This window comes from Anser cygnoides, chromosome 19 (genome assembly GCF_040182565.1).
Source record: "Anser cygnoides isolate HZ-2024a breed goose chromosome 19, Taihu_goose_T2T_genome, whole genome shotgun sequence".
NCBI classification, from domain to species: domain Eukaryota; kingdom Metazoa; phylum Chordata; class Aves; order Anseriformes; family Anatidae; genus Anser; species Anser cygnoides.
In genome coordinates this window covers 5517698-5543390 of record NC_089891.1, presented here as the reverse complement: position 1 = coordinate 5543390, position 25693 = coordinate 5517698, and the positions used below count along the sequence as shown (strand labels likewise).

The following is a 25693-nucleotide window of genomic DNA, read 5'->3' as shown; positions in this document are numbered from 1 at the left end:
CTAATAACATGCATTTCATTCTTAATATATGTTCTTTTGTCTCAGAAGTAATATGAGAGTTTCTAAACAAATGGACAGTATAGCTTTTCAGACTGGAAGAATACCTTGACTAAAATCTGTTTCTTCCCCCTTTTCTCCCAGGAATTCTCAGAACTGGAGAAAAGAGATCCTCAGGAACTAGTTGGTAAGTGCTCAGAAGTATTTACTCACATGGTTTTTGTTTTTTTTTCAAACTAGACCTTCTAGGCTCCTCTTCCTGTAAGTATGGTGGGGGAAGACATCTTCACTTTGTCCTGGCAATGCTGTAGTTTGAGTTACTGCCTCCAATGTTTTACCTCAGTGGAATATTTTCAGTGAAGTCTTTGTCTGGGAGAAGGGTGCCATGCCTAAAATATATTACATGTCTGAGACACAGGTACATAAAGGTTAACATTGATGTTCTTCTAGATGAGCCTGAAAACAAAGCTGTAGCTTTGTCCAGATGCCCCTGTGAACATCAGTATAACCAGAAAGGATGACAGGTGACTTGTCTGACTTAAGGATATTTCAATACTTTTTTAACCCAAATTTGGTCCATTTAGCAATTTATAGCTGATGTGTTGATGTGGCATACTGTGTTTTGTAATGATTGTAGAAATTTTTTTTTGTGACACTTCATTTACTAGTTGCACCATTATTAGATTTAGAAAAAATGATTGGAAAATACAGCGTAGTCAGCTTGAAGTAGTATCCTCTGTTTGCTCTCTGAGGGGTTATAGAGAAAATGCTGTTGTATTTTATGTTGAAGCTCTTACTGTCTTGAACTAACCCTTTGTTCCTGGGGTTACTGGTAGAGTTGCGTGGTAGTATATGATAGTACCATTAAAAAAAACACATGAATTTGGTACTTTATTATCTGTCAAGTCAGCTTGTCCAAGCTTAGGTGTGATATTTCAGCTATAGTGTGGTAAATGTAAAATAAGACATTGGACAGTAAATACTAAGATGTTAAGCCATGACCCTTCACTCCAAATGTTTTGCACTTGAATCCTTTTCAGTTGTCCTGCCCAGACTTTGCACCAACCTAACACTTTAAATGAATTATCATACTCTAGAGGACAAAGTTGCTTTAACCAGTGTTATCACGGAATACAACAGATCTTTCTCCAGACTGCTGATCTGCCCCCAAAATGCACATTAGAAAAACAGAGGAGACAACAGCGCATAGGGTAAAAAGTAAAGAATATCTGAAAACCATCTGCCCTTTGTCCTCTAATTTACATGTGAGTGAAGCTCTGCACTTACAAAGCAATATAGTGGTAAGTCCTTTCTTAGCGAAGGTATAAGGCTCAGGTTACAATTCTGTCAGTCTGCTTTTTTCCCAGTGACCGCCCCATTGACGGGAGATTGAGACTGAGTATCTCATATGTCCTGTGATAACCCAGGCTTGCTTGCAGGTTTGGAAACTGCACAGAGGGTACTCGTACTCATGGGTGGACAGTATTGGCGAGTCAGAGACGTGGATTAAGGCTGCAACACATCTTTATCCTTTCCCAGCAGTGGTGCACACAGAGCAGCACTTAGGCTAGCTTTGTGCAGAAACAGCTACTAGAGGTCAGCATACTTGCTGTGCTGGATTCTGTAGGTCCCTCGCATTAGACCATATCTTATCTAGTTGAAAAGGAACTGTTGCAAGAGCCTTATGGTTGGTAATATAAGAACCACTCCCTTCCTGGAAATTTGAGCTTTCAGAGGTAGGATTCTTGAATGGAAAAACCTGCAGGATTTTCTGACAGAAAGCAAATAACTTCTCCAATCTGGAGAACTAAAATTTTGTTTAATATCAGTACGTGGAAGTCTAAGTCTTCCTTAAACAGTTTTCTAAAATGGCTTTTTCCATTAAAAGCTTGTGGCTTGCCCTTCTCAGGTAACCTGACGTTGTCCAGCGTCACCTTCATTAAAGTCTATGGTTACGCAGCTGCTTAGGTACAGCATAAATGTAGACTCCTGCCAAAATGTTTCTGCTTTACCTCCCCTGGACTCATGCTAAAATTGTGTGCTGTGAGCTGGTCTGGGAGATGGAGCCAACTGAGATCCACCTTCCTCGTTCCCTTTTTTTTTTTTTCCCAATGTGAGGCTCCCAGCTGGATCTATTCCCTCATCTTTTTAATACATGCTATGTGAGTACTAGAGTTGGCACAAAAAAAAACATCTAAGATGAGCACTTGGGAAAGGGCATGGGTATCTTGACTTATGTTGAATTAGTGATTGTGTAATCAAAGCCTGGAAGAGTGGGAGGGGAGGTTTAGAGCAGTAACTGCACTATAGTTGGAAAGGAGGTGTGTTTGAAATGTCTTTTGATAAATTTCTGCACCAGCGTTGCCCCTCTTTATTTTGTAGCACTCTAGTGCTAACAGCACATCTGCATTTGCTGTTTTCTGCAGCTTTGCAACATAATACTTCCAGGATGCCTTTTTTTTTTCCTGAAGTTCTTGGTAGCATAGTTGTTTACCTTTTGGGCTATAAGAAATGTTCTTTCAACTCTTAAGATATCAGGGCACAAAGTCAGTGTTCATAGCAGCAGAAAATATGGCTGAGTTGCAGGTCTCTTTCTGCATTTCTCAGCCCACAGAGCAGAAAGGGAACTAGTGTCCTTCCATGGATGGGTGACTCACTGGCATGTTGTTGCCTCCAGTTCTTCCCTGTGATTTGGCTGTTCTGGTGCCAGGAAATTAGAAACCCACACAGCCTGGTTTATGCCAAGCAGATTTGATTAGAGTGCCAGAGAATGCAGTTTTAGAGACCAAGCACCAGTGGTTTGCATTTCTCCAGGGGAAAACCATGTCCCTCTGAATACCCTTTCCAGGTCTTTACTTAATTTTTTTTTTATTGTTGTTGTGTTCTTTACTGGGGAATATGGCCTTTGTAGACAACAAACTGACACCCGGTACTGCCTGTAATCCCTTGTGGTTGCCTAAGAAGCAGCATATAAGTGAACCTTGAAGGGGACAAGAGGTTTTAATCCCACCTGGGGAGCAGTGTTATTCACAGAGTTGAGGTAAGATGCTTTAGTAGACCTCAGGAGATTGACACCCCACTGTGCCCAGGTCCAGCCAGCTGTTCCTATACTCCCTATTAATTTGGTTTTCTCTACACTCGGGATAACTTTCTACCCATTTGAAGGAATCAAAGTTCTAGTGTGCTCTCCCGTCCATGTCTCCAGCATAGCCTTTGGACTGCAAGCAGTCATTTTCTTCTGGAATGAGCCGAGCACATAGTGTGTCCCTGTGGTGCTTTCTGTCCTCCTGTGCAATATGTCTGTACCGTTGTATATACTGGCCAAATAACCCATCTATCTGAAACTGAAGCATATAACCAGATGAGAGTGCTGTATTTATCTGTCTCATCGAGATCTGGAAAGCAAATATTCTCCATTGACTACTGAGATGCTGAATCTTTGCTGAGTACAACCTGATAGTTGGCTGTCCTTTGGCCAGAGCCAAAGGAGCAGCTGAACATCTTTTCCTGCCTTGCAACACTGCATGCACTGACTACACAAAAAGCCACAAGCACCTATTGCTTCTGCTGATGAAACTTCTTACTTTTAGGTCAGCTTGTGGAAGGATGCATGGACTAAGAGTGAGTAGCCCTGTCCCTCTTCAGCAACAGGACGCTTTGAGTTGCTGGCCTGGCAGTGCCTTGGCTCCCACTTTCCAAGTCAAGGCATCTGTGTTTTACGACCTTAGTTCTTTCAAATGTTCTTTATCTGCACTGTGAATCTGATTAGGGGAAGATATTTACTTACTGTGAACCAGAACTTGGGTGTGCCCATGAAGATTAATCATGCTAACGGCCAGCTTCCTGAGGTCCCCACGTGGAGATCCTCTAGGTAATGAGCCAGCAAATCACAGGTCCAATTAGAAACTGCAGCCAGTGTCACTGCGTTGACTCATGTGAAAGTAAAGCTTAGAGCCTGGCAGAAATAACAGGATGCATAAAGCAGCTGGATGTATCCTGTCAGGACACACCTTGGCATTAGTTGTCCATCCATGCTTACCACGGTATAGCCAGTGGAAAGCTGTGCTAGGGACTTGGGAAACAAAAGATCTTTTACACAGGAGCCTGGGGATATATGTACAAGTTCCAGGATTCCCTTGAATAATAATCCACGCTGCCCCTTTCTCTATGGAAATTATTTGGTGGGAAGAGGCCATGGAATCGGCCTTTCTGGTATCTGTTTGGAGAGGAAGTTTGAGGGCTGCTCAAGGGCATGGGTTATTTGCACTTCCTTACTGTATATATGCCTGAAGGGGTTTAAATCATCTCTTGCTTCGTAATGATGTGGATTCTCAAACGGGCTGTGATGTGATGAAATAACTGACTAACGATGAATGTTTGTGTGCACATGTTTGCCTGTGCTGGGTTTGTGAGGCTGAACAGGGTGCACGTAGCCTTGCTGCTGACTCAGTCTTCAGCCATGTACGGCTACGGTGGGTTAGCCGTAGACAGAGATGTCTTAATTCCAGTTCCTTATAAGCTAAGAGATGCTTTCCCCCATCAGTATAGCGTTGATAAATGGCTGTTTTCACACATCTCAAACAAAAGAGCAAATGAACCCCAAAACCTGGAAAGATACGGGTCAAAATGTTGTCTCAGTGGGAGTTAGTTTTGTTTCAAGGGAGCTTTGAATGGGTTGCTGAACATACTCTTTAAGACTTTGTGACTTCTTTGCAGAGTTCTAGCCCATGGTTCCTGAGTTTATATGAGCCTATAATTCCCCTTTCTGTAAATATGTTGTTTCTCTGTTTTCTGTCTGGTCATCTGCAAAGACGAGAAGCCTACGGGATGTCTAGCCTGGAGCTAGGCTAAATTTTTCAGTCCTTTCTTTGCCTTACAAAGTCTGGTTTGTTTTTTTTTGTTAATGTTTCTACTGGTGTTGTGAATCTCTTAAGCCATTAATCAGCTTTCACCTTTTCTGGGAAGCCTCGTGTGCTGTCTATTATGAACACCTCTGTCTATTTGCTACTGTGTCTCCGGGTTCCTGAAACTCTAATTAAATTAGAGGCTATGCTGTCCAACCAGCAGCTGTAACCTACAACAAATGTCTGCCTTGTTGTCACGGAGCTCTAGTTTCCCTGCCTTTTTGTAGGGGCTCTGGCAAGCTTTCCTTCTTCCATAAAGGCTCCCTCTTAGTAAATGCTAAAGGACACTTTTTGTTCACTGCTAGCAACTGCTGAAGACTTTAACCCTCAGCAACATCTTGATCACGCAGAATGAGCGGTCGCCTGCCAGCTTTGCATCTCCAAAGGATGTTGTCCTTAGAGCTTTGCATTTTTGCAGAAGAACTCGAAACCCTAGTAGCACTGAACATGTGTAGTGTTGGTTATCTGTAACCTCAGCTATCTGATGGGCTGTGCTGGAAGGCAGAAGAGCTGCTGTGTTCAAATGCCATTGCCTGCCCTTTGGGTACTTCTGGGCTTCAGTCAAAGGAGCTGGACTCGAGTGTGCTGGAACTGCAGTTCAAGCAGCTTTTGTTCCCAGATGTATAATTGGAGAGCCACAAATGTGAGTGACTTGCTCGATACAACTTTTGTGCTGGTGTCAGGTCTTTTTTTTTCCAATACAGACTGTGACTCTGGAATGTGTTCTCTGTACAAATTACGATTGAAAACAATCCCAGCTGCTTCAATGTGACACAAAGCTCTGCTCCAAGATTTAGGTAGAAAACTGCCTGGGTTTCCCATAACTGAGTGGCAAAGTAGCAGGCAAGAGGGGGACACACGGCTGTTTCTCTTGCTGATATTTTTGTAAACTCATCTTCACAGAGTGATCAGGTACTGTAATAGTATGTCCCAACACAAACAGCTGTAGAAAGCTGGCAGTCTATACTGGTCTGTCCTCAGTGCTGCAGAACTAGTTGTTCTTTCTAGTAATAGTCTGACTCTGTAAGCAAAGATCAAAGTGCCTGTTAAGGAAATATTAACTTAAGGATGACATTTAGTTTCTTGTGGTTAACTGCTGTCAGTCTTGGAGAGGGTTGTTCACTTTGAACCATTTTGGCTCATGTCTTAAAAGGAATGAGGTCCAAACTGCCTCCCAGAAAATGGCCGTGAGCTGGGCTGCTCTACATCGACCCCGTGATCCTCTGCATGCACAGTCTGATTCTCTCTGAGTGTCCTGTCACAAGCTTTGTCACGCTCCAGGTTATCTGAGCTGCTCAGGGCAAGACTTGGAAGTGCATATGGAAGACCTGGAGTAGTGGAGAGCTTGATATGTTGTGCGCAGTGCAGGGTAATAGAGGAAGACTCCACAAACATACGTTCCTCTGCAGATCCTTTGCTTTTGAGGGTCTCAACAATTGCAGCTAGAGTGGGGACTGGTTTTGCACGTCCCAGCTCCCTTCTGGAGTGAAGAGACGCCTTAAAATAAAACGAAGCATGGGTGCGACACGGCCACAGTAGAAGGTAAACATCAATAAAGCAAGCATCCCATCATTTTGCCAATGACCTAACCTTTAGGTTAGTTGCTTGCTGCTCAGCACTTTGAAAATGCCACGAGTACCAGTTAACATCATTCCTGTTGCCTTTACACACTGTATCTAACTGATAGAGTCATACCAGCAAGGGCATAAAACAATTACGTTGCTTAACTATCCTTCACTAATGCCAGAACTCATTCCTGGTTTGCTCTCCACAGCTTCTTTTTCAGAGAGAGTGCGGAACATGTCTCCAGATGAAATCAAAATCCCTCCTGAGCCTCCTGGCAGATGTTCTAACCACTTGCAGGTTGGTATAATGGTATAAGGCCTCTCTTACTTTATTTCTTTTAAAGGCTTGTATTTCAGTAGCGAGGGGGTATTTGGGAACTCCTAGTGTTTTTCCACAAGTCAAAAATCCAGCATTAAAGTTGAATTCCTAGAACAGTGAGTTTGTGTGTACACTATTAATGCTTTAAATTTTATAGGAATTCCTAGCTTAGAAATCTCAAATTAGCTTAAAACTGTTTTCCACAGTCTGCGTCACTCATGCTTTAAAATGGCTCTCGATCCCACCAGTGATACAGAAGCAATGTTTACTGTGAAGGCTGCTATCCTCTTACCTCAGCAAATTCAGCTCTGTAGGAGAGAACAAATGATTGTTTTTCTACATGGGTCTGAGAATCCCCTAACTGGAATAGTTGAGGCAGCATTGATAAGATTCCTTCTCCACCTACGTATCACTAGATGATAAACATTTAGAGGGAATGCTAGTAACTTAGAGGCAGCAAAAGAAAACAAATGCATGTTTTCACTGGTACACGCCCAAATAATTGCAATAACCAACTTTTAATCAGTCTAGAACTTTGTCACAGTCTGCTTCCATGAACGTCTCAGCTCTGTCTTGTGATGTAAGACTATTTTTCATCAATTGGATGTTAATTTACAAAAAATAAATGGTGCTAAAGACTTGATTCATACAAATCTGCAACTTGCAATATTACAAACTGAGCCTCTGGCTCCGAGTTTGGAGCAGAAATGATAGTGTCCTTTTGGAGTATTTCATGTACCCAGCTTGCAGCGTGCACAGAGGAGTTGGTGTGAGCATTTGTTGATGGCATGCTATTTAACACCTATCCAAACTGTGAGCTACTACGGGGCTGTTTGCCAACGCTGCCTCTTAACTGAATATCGAGGAATGTGTCATCTGCTCTAGAGCAAAAGAAATGAGCTTAAGCTACCTTCCATTGGCAGACTTTGACTTATGGTCTGAGAGGAATTCTGTAGGCTTCCGTGTATAACAAAACTTATTCCCAGGAGAAGTGGAGGAGCACCTTCTGCTCTGTTTTCCCATCCCTGATGGAGGGCAAATGAAAGAGCTGTGGCTGCTGTTTTCTACCATTCCCCTGAGTTTTACTGCAGTTATCTGCCTAGTAAAAGTACATGTAAAGAATCACTTCTGGAGTGCTCTATAAAGTAAGGTACTAATGTGATCTGGATGGTGAGTCATTCTGAATCACCATGCCACACTTTCTTCTCCTCCGCTTATTGTACCTGGGCACACCCATTTGCCCTTTTATGCTGTAGGAGGATTCTGTTGTTCTGACATCAGTGAATTCATGTGTTAGATCTGAGGAATGCACAGAGCTTGAGAGAATAGGCAGAATAAAGCAGATTTTATTCCCCTTTGACAGCAGTTTACTGTGTTAAATCAAAGGAGAGAACTTGTCCTCTGTTAGCGGGTCAAACCACATCTTAGAGCACTTTGAGCAAGGAGATGGGATTGTTCTTCAGATTCAAAACATTCTAGGCTTTTACTGCTGATATACTATTTTCTTCTGTTAGCTATTCGTCTAATAAACTGTATCTTAGCCAAGGGGAATATTCCTTGTTATAAAGGTGACCCAGTAGTTCCTCATCTGTGGACATTATGAATGTGAACCATGTTTCTACCTCCAGGAGAAGATCACAAAAGGGGACATTATTCAGTCATTTCAACTCCCCAAATTAACCTCTTTTTTGTAGTTGTTCCTTCAAACCTAATGGCATGTATATTGCATGTGAAGACCATGTGACTTCTTGCTAATTTTGTGAGGACCTGATGAAAACTACCCCACAAAGCTTTTTTTAAAAAGTTGATGAAATAAGTTCTTTTATTCAGATGTCAGTGAACCCTTAAAAAATAGTTCTGTGTTTGAGTTGACTACCCATACAGAGGGAGACAAAAGTGACTTATCCGGAAGCAACACAGGAAAACTGACTCACCTCTGGCATCTTGAAAGACTGAAGTCCTAGCCTTGGATCTTCTGTGAATCCTGCTAAAAGTCTGTGTTCCATCCGAAAGTTTCCACTTCAGCATCACCAGAGTAAAAAATACTCCTAAGGCCTTCTACCTTGCTGAAGAAGCAGGAAAAAATAATCATTGTTATCTTTAAATTGTTCAACCTTCTTGGTAGGTCGACTGCTTGTTTCCCACTTGAGTCAGTTGAGATATCTGTCATATCTTAGGGGCTTGTTGCTTCACAAAGATGTTCTCAGGAGGGATTTAAAGTGCATCATTCCTAAGAGTGTTTGGGTGCTGGCATTCACCACCAGCAATACCTGCTGATCGCATTGTCCAGTGGGCTGGCTTAGTTTTAGTTCTCGAGCAGAATGTGGCCCATCTATCACCCAGGTGTAGCCGTGAGCCTTGACTTCTGCACAGGTGCGTGGCAAACTGAAGGGAGGTGGGATGGTCGCTGTATGTTGTGGGAGAACCCTCGTGGAATTCAGCTGTCCCTCCTGGAGCAGGCTTCTGCTCCCCTTCGGAGGGCAAGGAGTGCGCACTGCTGCCTCAAATGCAAATCTTTAGTCACTGGAGCCTTCAGAAAGTGCAAAGATCAATTGCTGTACCCACGCAGGTGGTTCATGGAGAAGATGCTGTCAGACCTTAAAGCAGGAAGTGTCTGTACTAACCGATCTGCCTGGCCTTAGGGTAGAGGTGGAATCCTTGCTCAGTGCGAGGTCACTGGTTCAGTTGTCGTGTTTCCACATGTATGCTTTGATAGTCGGCTGGAACACTCATCCTTTTTGTATTGTCTCACCCTGTAATCTTGCTCCCTTAGGATAAAATTCAAAAGCTGTATGAGAGGAAAATAAAAGAGGGCATGGATATGAACTACATCATTCAAAGGAAGAAGGAATTCCGCAACCCCAGGTGAGCTCCCGTCTATTCCTGTGAGGCCAAAGCACCACACAGCAAAGTTCAACGATTTTCCTCTTGGTTGGAGCAGTAGCAGGAACAAGATCCTGAGCAAGAAGTGCTATTGCTTGCAAAATTGAGAAGGGCATAATTTGACAGTAACCAAAATGGTAAAACTCTTCTTTGGTGCTCTGTGAGGCAGCAACTAGGTTAGCATAAGTTAGGTATGTAAATGTACAGGCTTCGGATGAAATATTTCAGAAATTTGTCTGCTCTGGGCGCTGGGAGATTGACCAGAAAGAAGTAGGAAATAATGTGGTTAATAGCATGCTACATCCATCACAGCAAGCACGGCAGGATAGGTGCTGATTTTATCCTTAGTGTAAAGAGGTGACAACCACTTTTTACTAACAAATCTGAAGCACTTCAGTTTAGAAGAGTGAGCGAGCTTCTGAGTAATTTCTGGTCTTCCCTTTGCAGCATCTATGAAAAGCTGATCCAGTTCTGTTCAATTGATGAACTTGGTACAAATTATCCAAAGGTGAGGTGCGATAATTTTGTCTGTCAAGGTGGAAGATGATATAGGGCTGTGAGCTCTTACATCTGGCTTTCTTTACCCTTCTTGTTTAGAGGTCCTGTAAGGAACTTTTGTCTGATCCTCTGTATTGAAGTGAACGTTTTCACGTGGTATTGAGCCTCAGTGCCTCCAACTTCATTTTAATGACTCTGAATGAAAATTGCTGAAGTGTGTACTCCTGGGGGGAATAGAAGTTGAAGAGCAGAAGAATGTGTATCTTATCCCAGCATCCTTTTAGTTTCAAGGCTGTTTATTCTTCTACAACAGTACATGGACCCATAAAAGAAAATCTGACGTAATCTTTGTGTCACTGGCATACAACAAATAATCAGTAATGAATATCATCAGTGAACAGCAATATATATAATATTTTGAGCTGGGGTTTGCATATATGTGGAAATAGACCTAATGTGATATTTTTTTCATCTTTAGGATATGTTTGATCCTCATGGCTGGTCAGAGGATTCATATTATGAAGCACTAGGTAATTCCAGGATTTTTTTTTCCTGTCCTAACTTAGCTCTTTGTGTTTTGTAGTTAATTAACTGCACTGGAGTCTTCACCTTCTTTATAAATGAAAAGTATCACACGCTGCTTTTTAACTACATCATTCTGGTTGGATGTGCTTCAATGTTGTTGATGCTTCATCAGTCTGGAAAGCCCTTTCATTGAAATTAGTTCTTCAATATTTTCATCTTAAATCATTAATTTAGTGCAATAATGCTCTTTTTTGTACACAATTTGAAGTTTTTGATTGTTTGTTATGGGAATTGTGTGAGCGAGATAGTTATGGCTTTTTACTGTTTTACTGTTTCCAGTGTTTCTTGTAACTTCTGTTCTCTCTCAGCAAAAGCCCAGAAGATTGAGATGGACAAATTGGAGAAGGCCAAGAAGGAGCGCACAAAGGTAGCTATTCAAAACCAAAGAGGACTGAGGTGCAGGGATTTTTTTTTTGTTTCCCTGCTGAATTTCATTTTGTTCCTTTGCTGTTTTTTGTGAACTACATTCTGTACTAATAATTCCCATTTTCCCTAGTTCTTTCTTCTTGCATGTCTTTTTTCCTAGACTGAACAAATAAAGTTGTTTGCCCTTCCTTATAGGTCCATTTATCTAGGCTGCTTATCCCCCTGTTTTTGTTGATGTTTTGTCAGTATTTTTAAGCCAGAGCTCATAAAATGGTATGCAGTAAGACAGATAAAGGCAAGATACTGCATAAAGTACAGCTTTTTTGTCTTAATCTATGACATTTTGCCTGGTGACATAGCCTAGGATAGCTTGATTTCTTCACCACATCTCATTGTGAGACAATATTTACTTTCTTTTCTCTTTGATACTGCCTTCTTGCTTCTAATTTCCAGAAATGTTGGGCATATTTTAACTTTAACTGGCAGTGTCTGGGCTTGTCACAAAATGTACGTTCTTCTGTATCTCCCCAAAAAGAGAACACAGAGGAGCTTTATATTCCTGTCCCGTAGTGGTGTTGCCTTTTAGCTAGTGGCTGGCATTAGAGAACTGTCTAAAATCAGAGACTGCCTTCTAACCTTGCAGAACGCTCCTCCAATATTCAGTATGTGAAGGTATTTTTTTCTTGCAGTGCATGCTGTATCTTGCTACTTGTTTTGGTTTTTTGCACAGCAACCCAGGTATCTGATTCTTTCCTTGCCCATATCTGCAGTTTTGAAAATATGAGATTGCATGCTGTTGTAGGTCGTGTTGCTAGGTTTCCTGCTATGATGCAGTCGCAGTAAATCATACAGGTAGAGGCTTGTTCTGCATGTTTCTTAAAGAAAAAAGCACAGGGGTTTCTAACTATAAATATACATACTTCAATACCAGGATTTCTCCTTTCTGAGTTGTCAAATTTCTATGCTTATGCCAGTTAACAAACGTTGTCATACCTGGCTTAAGATCTGGGATACAGGGATCCTCAATGATCATGACTACTTCAGCACGCTTTGACCTCAGGACTGCATCTTACTTCCTGCGTGGCAGTGATCTCTGAGACCAGTGTTTCATGTGGCACTAAAGCTGGTCTTTAAAAACAGAGAGGTGTTGTGGGTTTAAAAAAGAAACACAAACCTATAATATATTAACACGTGATTTTTATCTTCTCCCCTTTCTCTTATTTTTTGTCTCCGTTCCCAGATTGAGTTTGTGACTGGGACTAAGAAGGGTACAACAACAAGTGCTGCCTCTACAACAACCACAACAGCCAGTACCACGGTGGGAGGTAAAGACAAGTTGCAACTGTACTTATTAAGCTGTAGTAAGGCTGGGGTTAATGCTTCCTGGGAACCCTGAAAGCTGCTTGTCGACTGTGTGTATAATACAAGACAATATTTCTTCCAGGGACTAACGGACTAACTTTCCTCTTGCCCGTATATCCCATGGCTGTCCTTCTGCAGTGAAAGCCTGGGGATGGGTTAGATGATGAAGAGGTTTATTAGTGGGTCAGGAAATCCGCTGATGTCTGAACTGTCAGAGTCAACTGTCTCCCATTTTGCTGGAGTTCATGTGTGCAGTTTTACTTTGACCCTTGAGGTATAAAGTCACCTATCCTCCGCAACATTTACTGACAGTGTATGCTGACATTAATGTGAGGGAAAGCTGTCGAGCAAAGCAGTGGTGCTTTAAGAGTTGACAAGACAGGCTGTTATGAAAGGATTGGTGTGACCTTTAACACAATGCTAATCCTTGTTTGCTTGATCCAACTCACAGATGCACAGAAGAGGAAGAGCAAATGGGACTCAGCCATCCCTGTAACAACGATAGCTCAGCCCACCATCCTCACCACTACTGCAACGCTGCCAGGCGTTGTCACAGTGACAACAAGTGCAAGTGGATCCAAAACTACGGTCATATCAGCTGTTGGCACCATTGTGAAAAAGGCAAAGCAGTGACTAGCATGCTGGGCCTGGATTTTCGGACTGATTGTCATTGAAGCTATTGTTCTCGAAAGGGAGGGGTAGCTTTCGCCTTTGGTAAAAGATGACAAGATTCTTTGAAACAGACCACAGTTCCCATTTGAAAGAATGGGGGCAGGAGCAGGCATGCCAGCTGTGTGCCCACAGGAATGGACATCTGCCGAAAATGCCTCTGTCTTTTCTTGCTGCAGGAAGAACCAGTCTGTGTTGTGTTTGGAGGAAGGTTGTATGTAAAGTCAGCTTGTAAAAGTTAGCTTATTAAATTACTGCATTAGGTTCTTATCCTACTTGCGAGTCTGGTGTAAAAAAAAAAAAAAAAGTGGTGATGGAATATCATATTACCCCTGTGTATTCCAGGTCATCCTCAAAGGCTGCTGCTTGTGATACGTACCTCCCTCACGTGCACTAATTCAGTTTCAAGGGAAGTAGAGCAGAGACAATTGGTCAGTGTCCATCTTCAAATGTGTAGCAGAGACTTAAGGATCAATCTACATCTCTGAATGTAGGCTCACTCTTTGTTATAGTACTGACATCTATCTGTACCTGTGTGCATATCTGTGTAGATCTTAGTGATCATGTGTTAAATAGCTGAAATACTGAGGTAACTACTGAAATTGTCACGTTACCATCTATCGGGATGGAGATTTCTATGCAGAAGCCGTAAGCTGTAGAGGTTTGATTTGTGAACTCACTTGTAAAGACCTGTGCAGAAAACTGTTCCATTGCCATGGAGTGAGATGGGACAGCAGATAATCAGAGTACCTGAACTTGACTGTGACATTGTCTTTGTAGAAGTGTTGTACCCTGGAGTGCACACATGGCACTGCTTGCTCCACTGTTGTGAAAAAGTATTTTCAGTTGAAATTTTTATTGTATAAATCTTCTTACTTGTGTTGCAAAAAGTTATTATAAAAATGAAAGTCTTTAAAAAAAAAAAAGTGTCATTCATGTGTTTGCATTTCTCATCTTGGTGATGGAGAATAAATTATCCACTTGTTACACCTTAGGTTACAGATAGCATTAGGCAAGTATGTCACGATTCCATGAGAGATGGGATGGTGTCACATTACTGATTTTTTTTGAAATATCAAATGCTGGAGGAAAAAAATGGGGCATTAAAATTATTTTAATTGGAGATACTTTTGTTATAGGGGATGTCCTGAAATAGCTGGTAACTCAGATACTCTTAATGGTATTTTTTCCACATCTGCTCCAGCACCTTAAACTTCAAGTTACCTTCAAGTACTAGCAGCTGTGTTTTTCCTTAAAACTTCTATCTACAGAGGCCAGTCACCTAAAGAAGAGCTCAGCAGCAAATGAAGTATTTTGCTTGCTGTTTTGAGGTAAGTGGGATAGATAACTTGAATGGTTCTGTCTGTTAATAGAAAAAGGTGCTAATGTGGATTTATTTTCTTTGCAGTGGTCACTCCATATTATTTTAATAAGTCTTTAATTCTTATACCGTGACTTCTCAGATTTGGAAGTTCTACAGTTTTCTACTCTTTTAAGTTAATTTTAAGTTAAATTCCTACTTAAAGCCTGTTTTTTTTTTTCCTAATGCATAAGCAGTGATAGAAGATAAGGTTGCTACATCGGTAGAAGTGTAAGGTTCTTAGGATTCAATGTTGGTTTTTCAGGTTTTTATATACCTTTTATGTCACTCCTGATTTAAATCTTGCATTTATGGAGACTTAAATAAGAGTCTTCTCTCGGGACTTAGAGTACTCTACAGAGGCTGGCATTTTCCACCTCAGCTGTTGAAGGTGTTTCTTCCTTTGTCTTGAGGAGAGTTTATAGTTTTTGGGTGTTTCTTTTAAGGGCCAAGGATTTACTTTTGGTGGGAAATACAAGCCACCAGATAGCTTTGCAGTCTTGTAAAGTCTTCTGTCTAGAATATCTTGTACAATTCCAGCCTATTTAAAACCTGTATGGTTTAAACATTTTAAAGTTCTGCTGAACAGCATGTGGATGAAGAAACAGCAGCAAAAAAAAAAAAAAAAAAGATGGGCCCCAGCTGCTGCAGTTTTTCAGCCTATAGATTAATGGCAAACTGGGCACCAGACTGATCACTGCAATTAGTTTAATCCTATGAATAGGAGTGGGAGGTGTGCCTGGGCTTCTACAACAACAAACACTCCTCTAATGAATGTCCATAATATGTATGCTGTGAGCAAGTCTGTCTGAAGCTGGGTGAGATTAAATATCTTGCTGGGGTGTGTTCCCATACCCAAAGTGCAGCCTAGTACCAGAGGTACCAGCCACTCTTGTGCATCCATTCTTCTTCCCTAATAACTGTAACTGGTGGTAAACACAAAGTTGGAGAGTCTGAGACTACGTTGATGTACCTGACCTTGCAGATTAAGCCTAAACACGAATGTAAGCTTTAATGGAAAAGACTTTTTCTATAACAAGTGGTTATCTTTTGCCTAAGGCCTTACAGGTCCTTGTAATGTTGAATCAGGAATCAGAAGTGGTTGCTGTTTCCTGACAGACAAAAAAAAAAAAAAAAACACCTTGCAGATGCAATCTTTTTTAGACTGCTTACACTACTGTGATGTGAAACTTGTTCCTGATTTTTTTCTTATGTTTGCTTTCTCAATTTCATTAGTAATTTGGAAAAACTGTATTCCTTGCAAGTAAACAACTGAATCTAACTGATAATGCAGTAAAAGTCATTCTTGATCCTAACCTGAAATAACTGTGCTAGATGACTTAGCTTGATTACAGGGAAATATTATTCACCTAGTTGAACGTGTCAGCACTTGTATCTCTGTATGCTGTACCATATCAGGAAAAGTAGCCGGGGAAAGCGTGTGAATTTCTTTCTGAAAGTCGCTACTAGGTACCAGCATGCAGCTCTGCATGCACCAAGGGAATACGTTTGCAGGAGGAGGAGGACTTCAGAGAAAAAGCATTGTCAGCTGCTGTGAATTTGAAGCTGGGCTCCAGCCTCTTTCTTGGCACCTGATACAAGGCAAATGCTGAAGTGTTTGGGGGTTGAATCATTTAACTACAGAAGCTACCGAACATTGTTTAAGTGCAAGTATCTTATTCATATCTGACATCCTGGCACCCCACCCTTCCTCTTTCCATGCACCCTCTTCCTTCATGCTCTGTTGTTCCAGACTTCTGGCTTTCTTTGCGTGCTCTGTGGTCAGAGCTGCTCATTTCACTCCCACCTTGCCGAGGCAGGCGGGGACTGACAATGTCCTACAAACGCTCATCAGTAGGACTTGATATTCCTGAAAAGGTTAACGAAGAGACTTCCTAAACATAGCTCCTGGGTAGTGCTGAGGCGAGCTGCACAGAGGTGGCAGGGAGGCAGACACCTGGAGCAACAGTTCTCAAACTCCTCAAGTACCCAGCTCTGCAAGAGATCTGGCAGCTCGATCTCATGATTTAGTGTTTGTTATCTGCAGTAGAGAAAGCTAACTTGAAGCGTGAATGGCTTTTTTTTCCCCTCCTCTCTCCTTTCCAAAAAGCTGAGGTAGAAATGCCAACCATTGTATAACAACCTTCCAGCTCTTACAATAGCTCGTTGCTCTTGTTTATCCTGCGTGCTACTATCGGAAGTAATATACAGACACAGTTTGGAAAACACAGTTCTAGGAAAAAAAAAAAAACTCTGCTGTTTCTGAGGATAGGGCATACAGGTTGGTAGCTTGCACTCCGCTGTGGTCAGCCAGTGGATGAAAAAGGTGGAGGGAGCTTCAGGTGTGCAGATGTCCTGGCAAAAACACTCTTCTTTCCTGGCCTCTGACAGCCACTGTCTTAAGTCCGAAAACAGGAGCTTCAACTGATTTGCTTGTTACAAATTTGTGCTCATACCAAACACCACAGTGGCTGTGTCGCTGCTGCTGATCTCCAGAGGGCTGAAGAGACCTGCTGGAGTGTTTAAAGGTGTTTTAAACGGCTGTGAGCCGTGTCTGAGCTCCCCTAAAGCAAACTTACAACTTACATGGCTAAAAGGTTCTTTATGCTGCTTCAATAATTATTGCTCAGGCTGTGCTTCCAACTACTGAAAGTCTTGCTTCTTCTCCCCGAAGGAGACTAATCAAACCCAGGAGAGTAAAACTGGTCCCACTCTCATTACTCCTCCTGAGAACTAAAGGCTAAAGCTCCTAGAAAACCACAGGTCTTCTCCTTACCGCCTTTAAGCACAGGTATTTCCCAGCCTGAGTGGGTTTCTTAGCTGAAACTCCACGCTGGTGTCTGCCTGCCATGCCGGGCTGCTCTGAGGAGGGAGGAGATCTCCTGTGGCCAAGTCCTTCCTGGCAGGCTTGGTTCTGCTTTCACCCTCCCTTCTGAAACCTTTTCTCCCACCTCCGTGCCCCGAGGTGTTGATTTTCTTTCCTCTTTGCTTATTGTGATTTAAAGACCCGTCCTCCTTTGATGCTGTTGTGGGGAGGGATTTTGTTAAGGATTTGCTTTGGTTTGTGTCTGGCTTGGTGCTAACTGAAGGAGCAGGTGGGGAGGGGCAGCCCTTGCCAGCCCCACCTCGAAATAAAATGCGAGCACCTGAAGCTATGTTTTAGTTGGACTGCTGCTGTGCTGTCTGTTTTAAGAGAGTTATTTACTGAGGCTTAAAAAAAAAAAAAAGTTCTTACCAAGGCTTTGGGCTATGCCAGGGCTTTGCCGAGGATCCAGTTGGTGCGAGCAGTGCGGAGGTGAAGGCTTCAGCAGGCGCCCAGCCAGCCGCCACCTGCACGAGCTCCTTTCCAGCTCTGCATCGGTGCAGGGGAGAGGGAAAAACACATGCACACACACACGCACACACATGTAGCTTTCTGCAAAGCCCCCTCGAATAGCTGGCCTTTGCAGTGTGCCCAGGCAGTTCCCAAAGAAGCACGGGCTGCTCATTCCCATAAAGTAGCGAATCGGGGAGAGCACGGGGCTCTGAGCTTCGGAGATGTTTTTCAGCAGGGCGCTCTCTAACAGTAAAATCAATACACTGCTGTTGAGAAGCAAGTCTCCTTTTCCAAAGTCTCCTTTTCCCTTTGGGTGACCGTTTACGCCAGCGTCCAGTGTTTAGGCATCACTTTTGCAGCCCAGTTTCCCACCTCTTAGCCTTGTCGTGCACCACTGTTCCTCTTAGCGTTTATATTCGGCTTCCTTCCTTTTGTTCCAAGTGAGCGCCATGGACACTGGCGGCTCCCAACATTTAAGCCTTTGTTTATTTGAAACCAGTCTTTGGCTGAGGCTGGGCTCGTGCCTTCGGTTGCCAGTAAACAGCGAAGCATCAGGATTTCACAAGAAAAGGTTTTGCCTTTTCACGTAGAAAGGCGTCTGTCTGTCTGTCCTCCACCATGTTCATGTGAGCCAGCGTTAGGAAGCAAACAAAGCCGTGGGCCTGCCTGTCAGAGCAGTGCTACGAGGTGGTCGCTGGTGCTTCTCACCCCTCCTCGTCGCACGGCCTGTTGCAGCCCTGGTGTAACGTGATAAAAGGTGACCGTCCCTCCTCGCTCCTGGTTGGTGCTGGCTGGCTCCTTCCAGCACCTCACCCACACATTGCTGTCTTGCACAGCGCCAGCCAACGCAAACTGGGAGGAAAGGAGAAATCCCAAGGAATCTTTCAAATGTAACGTTGGGGTGTTTTCAGCCTTGGGCTGCAGGACGAGGTGCCAGAGTGGAAGGCTTTCTCCGTGTGGATGTCGCCGTTGTCCCAGGCTGAAGTTTTGTCCTGGATCCTTTACCTCTTGTGTTGTGGCAGCTCACTTACCTCTTGCTGCCTGTATATCCTGGGGGAAATGGGTGTCTGGTGCTCAGCACAGAGATTTCCCTTTACGTACGTGTTTATGAGAGGGGGCATCCATTGCACAACAGAGGACATGCAGAGTGAAGGCTGTCCTAGGGAAAAGGCTGAGGAAGAACACCTGGGAGGATTTCACCCTGTGCTTTTAATTACCTAGATAATTATATTAAGCCTACTTTAGTGTAATAAATTACTTGCACGCTAATAATACTATTAAGCATTCCTTAGATTGCCAGATAGTCTAAAGGATATTGCCAATACAGTGAAAAGGATAGCATTGCAATCAAGAAAAACGCCTATTTTTCTTTTATCAGTGTATGTGTGCGTGTTGGTATAGAATTCAGAAAGGGAGTGAATGTGTTTCAGCAGTAGGATGTTGGATGTTACTGCTCGACGGATCTGGAGAAGGCCCCAGAGCTGCCTCTGGGTGCACTGTGGTAGCAGGACAGGGAGAAGAAAGGTTCTGTACAAGACAGAATTAACCCTAAAACCACTTGTAATTATCACCGATCGGCACTTGGACTGGTAGTCCCGGCAGGGAGATAAATAATCTAGTGGGAGCTATAAAAATGGCTGTCAGTGGCTCCCGAGACTCTTTCCAGGAGCCAGCGTGAGCATCCTCTGTCTTGGGTGCAGAAAGGAGGCTGGTCAGAAAGAAAGGACAGAGGGGATCACGGTGGAAGCCAACTGCTTCTCTGGGGAGCATCGGGGAGGCTCCCCAGCTCCTGTTGGGGAATCATTGCTAAAATACATTTTTTAGTAGTATATTTCTTGCTTGGAGCCCAAATTGCATGTTCTACCTCAGTGCCTGGCAGCACGGCTTACCGCAGCACAAAGGGAGGAGAAGGGCAAAGGCTGCCAGGAGCTGGGCACAGCTGGTGGACGGGACCAGAGAGCCAGGGGCTGCGAGCAGACACGTCTGCTGCCCTCCAGCCTCAGGACGCAAACCCAGCTTTACCCTACACGCAACAGCATAAACCTGTGCCGCTGCTCCCGTGGCTCCCCCAGCCTCACCGGGACTGATCTGCCCCCTGCCATCGGCTGCTTCCATTTCTGAAGCATCAGAGCCCCACCTGTGGTGTTGCAGCGAATGTTTGTTGTGGTTCCAAACAAAGCAAGCGAAAGCAAAACCCTTAATCTGCAGATTTATTTGTTTTAATCTGGGGAATGGCATCTCCAAAGGGCGAGATTAATGGTGAGATTGCAAAGCTGAGCGCTCAGAAACTGGGCAATAGCAGAGTTAAGCTGCCTGTGCCACCCGCGGTTGCCCCCCTGCCCGTTTCCTGTTTGCTGTGATTTTTCATGGAGCGAGCACATCCTCCTTTTTTCCTGGGGATTAATCCATTTGCTCATATTTACTCAAGCTTCATATTTCTTGCAGCGAAAGGAATCCGGTTCCTTGCTTTCATTTCATTAGATGCTCAGTCACTGTCGTTGCGGAGTCAACCAGCAGCCACCGTGATGCTGTGTTAAAAATGAGAGGCCCGAAGCGCCCCACTAACATTTTTAACCTCCAAGACAGACAGGAAACATCAGACTTATGACTGGGATCAGCTTTTTTTTTTTTTTTTGCCTGTCCTTTGCTATTGTTGGTAGTGAAGTCAAAGGGGACGCAGCTTGCAGTGTGATCGGGGAGCTAGCGCGTAGCCTCTGCTTTGGTCCTGTGCGCTCAGCACCAAGCAGAGCTGCTGCACAGGTCAGCTCTGAGCCCCGAGAGACCCCAGCCCCTAAATCAAAAGGCAGCTGTGGGGCAGAGAAAGCCTTCCCTGGGGCTGGCAGTGCGGCCAGGCTCCGTGCCCGCTGCCTGCTCAGCCCTTTTCCTGCAGGATGGTGCTGGTGCGCACGGGAGGGAGGGTCCGGGGCGGCTGCACGGGCTGTGCCTGCCCGTACAGGTGTGCGAGACGCGGAGGAATGCCAACCACTGAGTCACGGCCCCCCTCCCGCCCCAGCTGGGATAAAGCTCGTCCTCACCTGGGCACGGATCTCACTAGCGCGGCTCCCAACTCCGCTCCCCCCTCCCCAGCCTCTCCACGGGCACCCCCGGGACCAAGGGGCGGCAGCGAGGGGAGAACAAAGCCAATTTTTCGGCTGGGGGGGGGCACAGGAATCCCAGCAGAGGTATGTCAGCCCGCCGGCTGCCTGCCCTCCCCGCAGGACTGGAAGTTGACGTTTAACCGGAAAGAGAAAGGGGACAGAAAATAGAGAGGAGGGAATTAAAAAAAAAAAAAAAGAAAGAAAGAAAGAAAAGGCCAAGCCTGGAGCTCAACTGGTGGCAGCGGAGCAGCAAGCTCTCCCCTTGCCTTCGGAAGAATTTCTTGGCTTGCTGTGTGGGTGCCTGTTATTTGGATTGTGGCAGAGGATTTGGACGTTGAGTCAGCTCCAGCGCTAATGAGGTTTGTGGAATTAATTCATCTGCGCTCTGTATTGTCAGGCTTCTTTTAATTTTGCTGTGTTGATTAACTCGGGGGGCTAATGAAGGTACAGGGCTTGCTGCACAGGGAGGTAGGCGCAGAGCAGAGCTGGGTGGGCTCAGCTGCGTGTGTGCCTGTTTTCCCCTTTTCATCCAGGTTTAGTTACGTGCTTTCTCCTGCCTTTTTGCTGGAAACAGCAGCACTCGTGCCTGAGCAGCTTTACTTTGCAGAGCCGTGCAGGGCGCTTTTCCTTTCCCAAATTACTCGGTTGAATGAAGCTGCCTGGAGGTGCTGTGCCCATGCCGTGGGGCGGAGGGACAGCAAAGAGCCTGCAGGGAGCAGGTTGTTGCCATCGGTTTTTGGAGACGATTTGTGAGAGGTTACAAAGATGACCTTCTCTCCCTCTGCCTGCCCCGTTTCCAGGAGAAAAGCCAGTGGTGCCGTGGAGCTGGCACCTGGGGCACAGCTCCTGGGCTGGCACAGCCCCCAGGGGACACAGAGGCTATTTTGCAAAACAGGTCACTGGGTGCAAACCCCATGAAACGTGGGAGCTGTTTGGAGCAAGGGGAAGGGGGTGATCCGGAAAGAAAAAGGCCGAGTATGAGTTGGGGTCAGGCTGGTTTTTTTTTGCAGAGCTGCAAGTGCTGGTGTGTTTTCTAGCTGATGAATCTGAAATTTGGAGCGTGGAGACTCCCAGCTGCAGGGGCTCACCTGGAGAGGGAGAAGTAAAAGTTTTTGCTGAAACTAAACAAAATCAAAGGCAAACGTGTTGCGGTGTTTAAACAACGCTTTGATTTGTGAGTCGGGTTTCTGGTGCTTTTCTGGGGGTCTATCCTGATCATTTCCAAGTTTTCTGAGGTCGGTGCCTCCGTGTGTGCCACGAAGGGAGCAGCCCGGGGCGGGGAGTGCCGGTGAATTCCAGCACCGATCCGTGCACCCGCAGCCCTGCCCCGGCCGGGAGAGCTGCTCCCTGCGGGGGACACCCTGCTGCCCCTTGGCTTTGCCTTCATTGCTGATAGCTCTCCCTCGGAGCCTGAGCCCCATGCTGAGGCTGACAGCGGTCCCCAGCCCCCTGCCCGCCCCAGCAGGCTGCAGGGTTTCCCCTGGCGCAGCGGGTGGATGCTCCTGCAGAGGCTTCCCACCCAGCGAGGCGTCCGTCCCCTGCTCCATGGCACGGAGTCCCGCTGCAGCCCCGGCAGGACGGCAGGGATGTGACCACAGAGGGAGGACAGGCTGCGCCGGGGGTCCCCAGCACCGTGTCCCCCGTCCCCTGTGCTGCTTCGATGCTGGGTTAGGTCCCTGCGTGCTCCAACACCTCTGGCTGCGGGACCAGAGGACTGATGTGTCCCGATGTGTATCAGGATGCACAGCAGGGAGGAAGGGATTTTCGGATGCTTGGACACCCCGAGGCTGCTGTCCCCAAAGGGGGAGTGAGCCGACAGCCCCATCCCAAAGGCAGTGAGCTGCTGGTGTTTTGCGGGTCTGAATGCAAGGAAAGGCTGCTGTGTCCGTCCCAGCCTTGAAGGCTGCGTGGTTGAAGGTGGGGACACAGATGGGATTTGGGCTTTCATATCTCCATGTCCCCGTCCTGCCCTCCTGCCATGGCACATCTGCCCCCATTCCTTGATCCCTGTCCCCCATCCACCCCAGGGCAGAGCCTGGCTGCGGCCTCGTCCTGCCCAGCACCGAGCTGCTGGGGGGACACGGGGACAAAGCTCTGCTGCTGCAACCTGTCCCCCGCCTCGTTGCTCCAGTGGTTTCTCTAGAGAAGCTCCTCCTTGTTCAGGGATGAGTGATCCAGGGGTTCCCAGGTGCTTTCCAGAGCTGTTTTGTTGACTGCCAAGGCAGAGATGGAGGCTGGGAGGAGAGGAAGAAGAACAGGGGGAGATGTGTGGCCTGGGAGGGGTGGGATGTTTTTGTGCCGCTGGGAGCTGCTCTACTTCGTCACCTGGTTTTGCACAACTGGACGGGTTTTTTTTGTTGTTGTTTTTGTAATGAAAATCCAACCAAACTGCAGCACTTTTCCAAAGCAAAGTGACGTTTTCCCTTCCGGAGGAAATTTTTGAGATCGAGGGATGGCTGTTGGCGTGTTTTTACACCAAGCATGGCCACTCCCGTAGCTGGCAGCGAGGCTCTGTGATGTCCTAGAGCCACCAACGCCCTTGGTTGATTTCAGCCCCACCAAATACTTCAAAGTCTGCGGCTCACAGGTATCAGAACATCAATATCAACCTGAGTTTTATAGCCTCTTATCTCAGCACTTGAAAAGACGTGACAGCAGCTGGTGTGTCCAAGGCCCAGGGTGTGCCGGGCCATCCCCTGGTGACTCCTTCTGGACCCGTGGTTGGGAAAGGAACCGGATCTGTGCTTTGAGGCTGCCTCGGGTCTGAGCTAAGTGCTCCTGCCCCCGAATCAGGGCAGGGGCTGGTGTCCCCAGCAGGGATGCCTTCCTGAGATTTCCCTATTTTCTACATTTCAGCCACGGGGCGTGTATTTGTCGTTGTGTGATAAGCCACTGAGCCAAGCTGACGAGATAAATGAGTCACCCGCATCTTGTCCCGTATCAGCCGTGTCCCCAGATACTGCGGGAATAAGGTGCAAGCCCCCAGGGAGGCAACTCCTGGCTCAGCACTGCGTGTGCTCGAGACCTTGCCACGGTGACTTCTGCAAACACACAGCCTGGTGCAGTCAGTGTATTCCCAAGGGTTTGGTGACCACGTATGATCCCCACCCAGTGATATTTGAGCTGCTCTTCCCAGTAACTTCCCAGGGCTCTGGATCAGCACCTAACTGACCAAGCGACAGGGCTGTGCTCTGGGTTTCCCTCTGGGAGCTCAGACATCCTCAGCTATTCCCGTTATCCTTGAAGGTCCCTGTTTTCAGGGCTTTTCATGGCATTTCTGTTTTGTTTTGTAGAATCAGGGATTATGTAGCACAGCAAGAAGCTATAAAACTGTTTGTATCTGATATCCCACGCTTGCATCTTCCAGAAAGATGCTTTACAAATATCTTTATGCCAGAGACTTTTCCTCGACTGTTCTCTTTGCCTTGCCGTGGTGCCAGAGCTGGCACAGCAGCTGCAGAGCTCGAGTTCCAGCTCTGTCTCTCCTGTTTACCGCCTCTGACCGCAGACTTCTGGGCAGCACTGGTCGCTCTGCCAGCCAGGTAATCCATCACGTGTGGAGGCAAGGAGAACGGTTTATTCTGTCTGGGATTTGGCCTCCGGATCTGCACAAGGGGTCTCGGAGCTGCTGGGCTCTGAAGACCACGAAGTCTTTCAACAGCTCCAGGCAGGCCAGAGCTCCAGGTCTGGCGTTCCCAAAGCCTCACCCTCTGTTTGTTGTGTGCCCGTTCTGGAAACTCTTAGTGCCATAGGAAATAGCCGGAGGGAGGGCCCTGCTCTGCTTTTGGGGTGCAGGCGCCTTTGATCTCCTCCTCCCCAGCCCGAGCAAGGCCTCGACCCGGTCGGTCGCCGCTCTCACGTGCGGAGGGTGCTGGGCTCCAGCCGGCTGCGGCGCGGCAGCCGCCCTGCCCCAGCGCCTGGGGACTTTGAGCCTCTCGCACAAGCCCGCATGGAGCAGGAGCCGCTCTCAGTTTTGATTTCGTGCTCTGCCCTGCTGAGACGAGAGATTGCGGCCGGGCTCCGGCTCTCCAGGGCACACGGGGCCATCCCACCGCATCTGTCCTCCTCCGGGGCTGTTTCCCCTGCCGAGCCCTCGGACCCTCGCGATTTCAGCGTGCCATGTGTTTCAGGAGGAAGAGGATGGCTGCCCTGCCGAGGGCGTGTGCCGGGCTGCTGCTGCTGTCCCTGCTCTGCACCACCACCCTCTGCCAAAGGAGCAAAAGTGAGTGCAGCCTTTGTACGTCTGCCCTCGACCTCTGCTTGGTGCTGCCCCATGGGACCATGCGAGTCCCCATGGGCTGTGCCGCGTGCTTTTCCTCCTGTCTGCTGTCCCCCCAGTGCTTGGGTCTCCTCTCTTGCAAACCCCGCTGCTGGTTTTTTTGCTATTTTCTGCTAAACAACCCAGCAGAACCTCCGCTGGCTCCCCCAGGGATGGGGGAGCTCACCCATTCCACCGCTCACCCATTTTTTTCCTGCGTTCTCCCCCCCAGATAACCGCTGTGTGCAGAGCCGGGCAAAGAGCTGCTCTGAGTGCATCCGAGTGGACAAGGAGTGCTCCTTCTGCACCGAAGAGGTGAGACCTGGCAGGGGACACTGGGGCTCTGCTTCCAGGCTGGTTTCACGCCCTGCATCCCACCACCCCTGGGCAAAACCCAGGAAAGGAACCCAAGAGCGGAGCCAGCTCCAGCTTCTCCAGACCAAAAGCTCAGAGACGTGGATTTCCCTTGGCTCAGGCACTGGCAAGCAGGGAGGAGGGAGAGTCTGGGGCAAA

General features: G+C 46.3%; 2 protein-coding genes across 7 annotated transcripts in view; both read left to right on the top strand.

Annotated features, from left to right (window-relative positions):
* The window catches only part of SAP30BP (SAP30 binding protein), a 30916-nt gene extending 17447 nt beyond the window's left edge, over positions 1 to 13469 (top strand). For both annotated transcript variants that reach the window (XM_048064227.2, XM_048064225.2), the window contains 8 exons: positions 142 to 184; positions 6676 to 6764; positions 9559 to 9650; positions 10116 to 10176; positions 10645 to 10696; positions 11060 to 11118; positions 12358 to 12442; positions 12931 to 13469. In XM_048064227.2, coding sequence (XP_047920184.1) covers positions 142 to 184; positions 6676 to 6764; positions 9559 to 9650; positions 10116 to 10176; positions 10645 to 10696; positions 11060 to 11118; positions 12358 to 12442; positions 12931 to 13112 — 663 coding nt within the window. In that variant the 3' untranslated portion in view covers positions 13113 to 13469. The remainder of the gene's footprint in view (positions 1 to 141; positions 185 to 6675; positions 6765 to 9558; positions 9651 to 10115; positions 10177 to 10644; positions 10697 to 11059; positions 11119 to 12357; positions 12443 to 12930) is intronic.
* Positions 13470 to 13707: 238 nt separating this feature from the next.
* ITGB4 (integrin subunit beta 4) overlaps positions 13708 to 25693 on the top strand; it is a 34689-nt gene continuing 22703 nt past the window's right edge. Inside the window, exons 1-3 of one of the 5 annotated variants that reach the window (XM_048064174.2) lie at positions 13708 to 14479; positions 25053 to 25144; positions 25413 to 25495. In XM_048064174.2, coding sequence (XP_047920131.2) covers positions 25063 to 25144; positions 25413 to 25495 — 165 coding nt within the window. In that variant the 5' untranslated portion in view covers positions 13708 to 14479; positions 25053 to 25062. Of the gene's footprint in view, positions 14480 to 20879; positions 21282 to 25041; positions 25145 to 25412; positions 25496 to 25693 lie in introns of those variants that run through there. The other 4 variants (XM_048064173.2, XM_048064175.2, XM_048064176.2 and 1 more) reach the window with 4 other exon arrangements.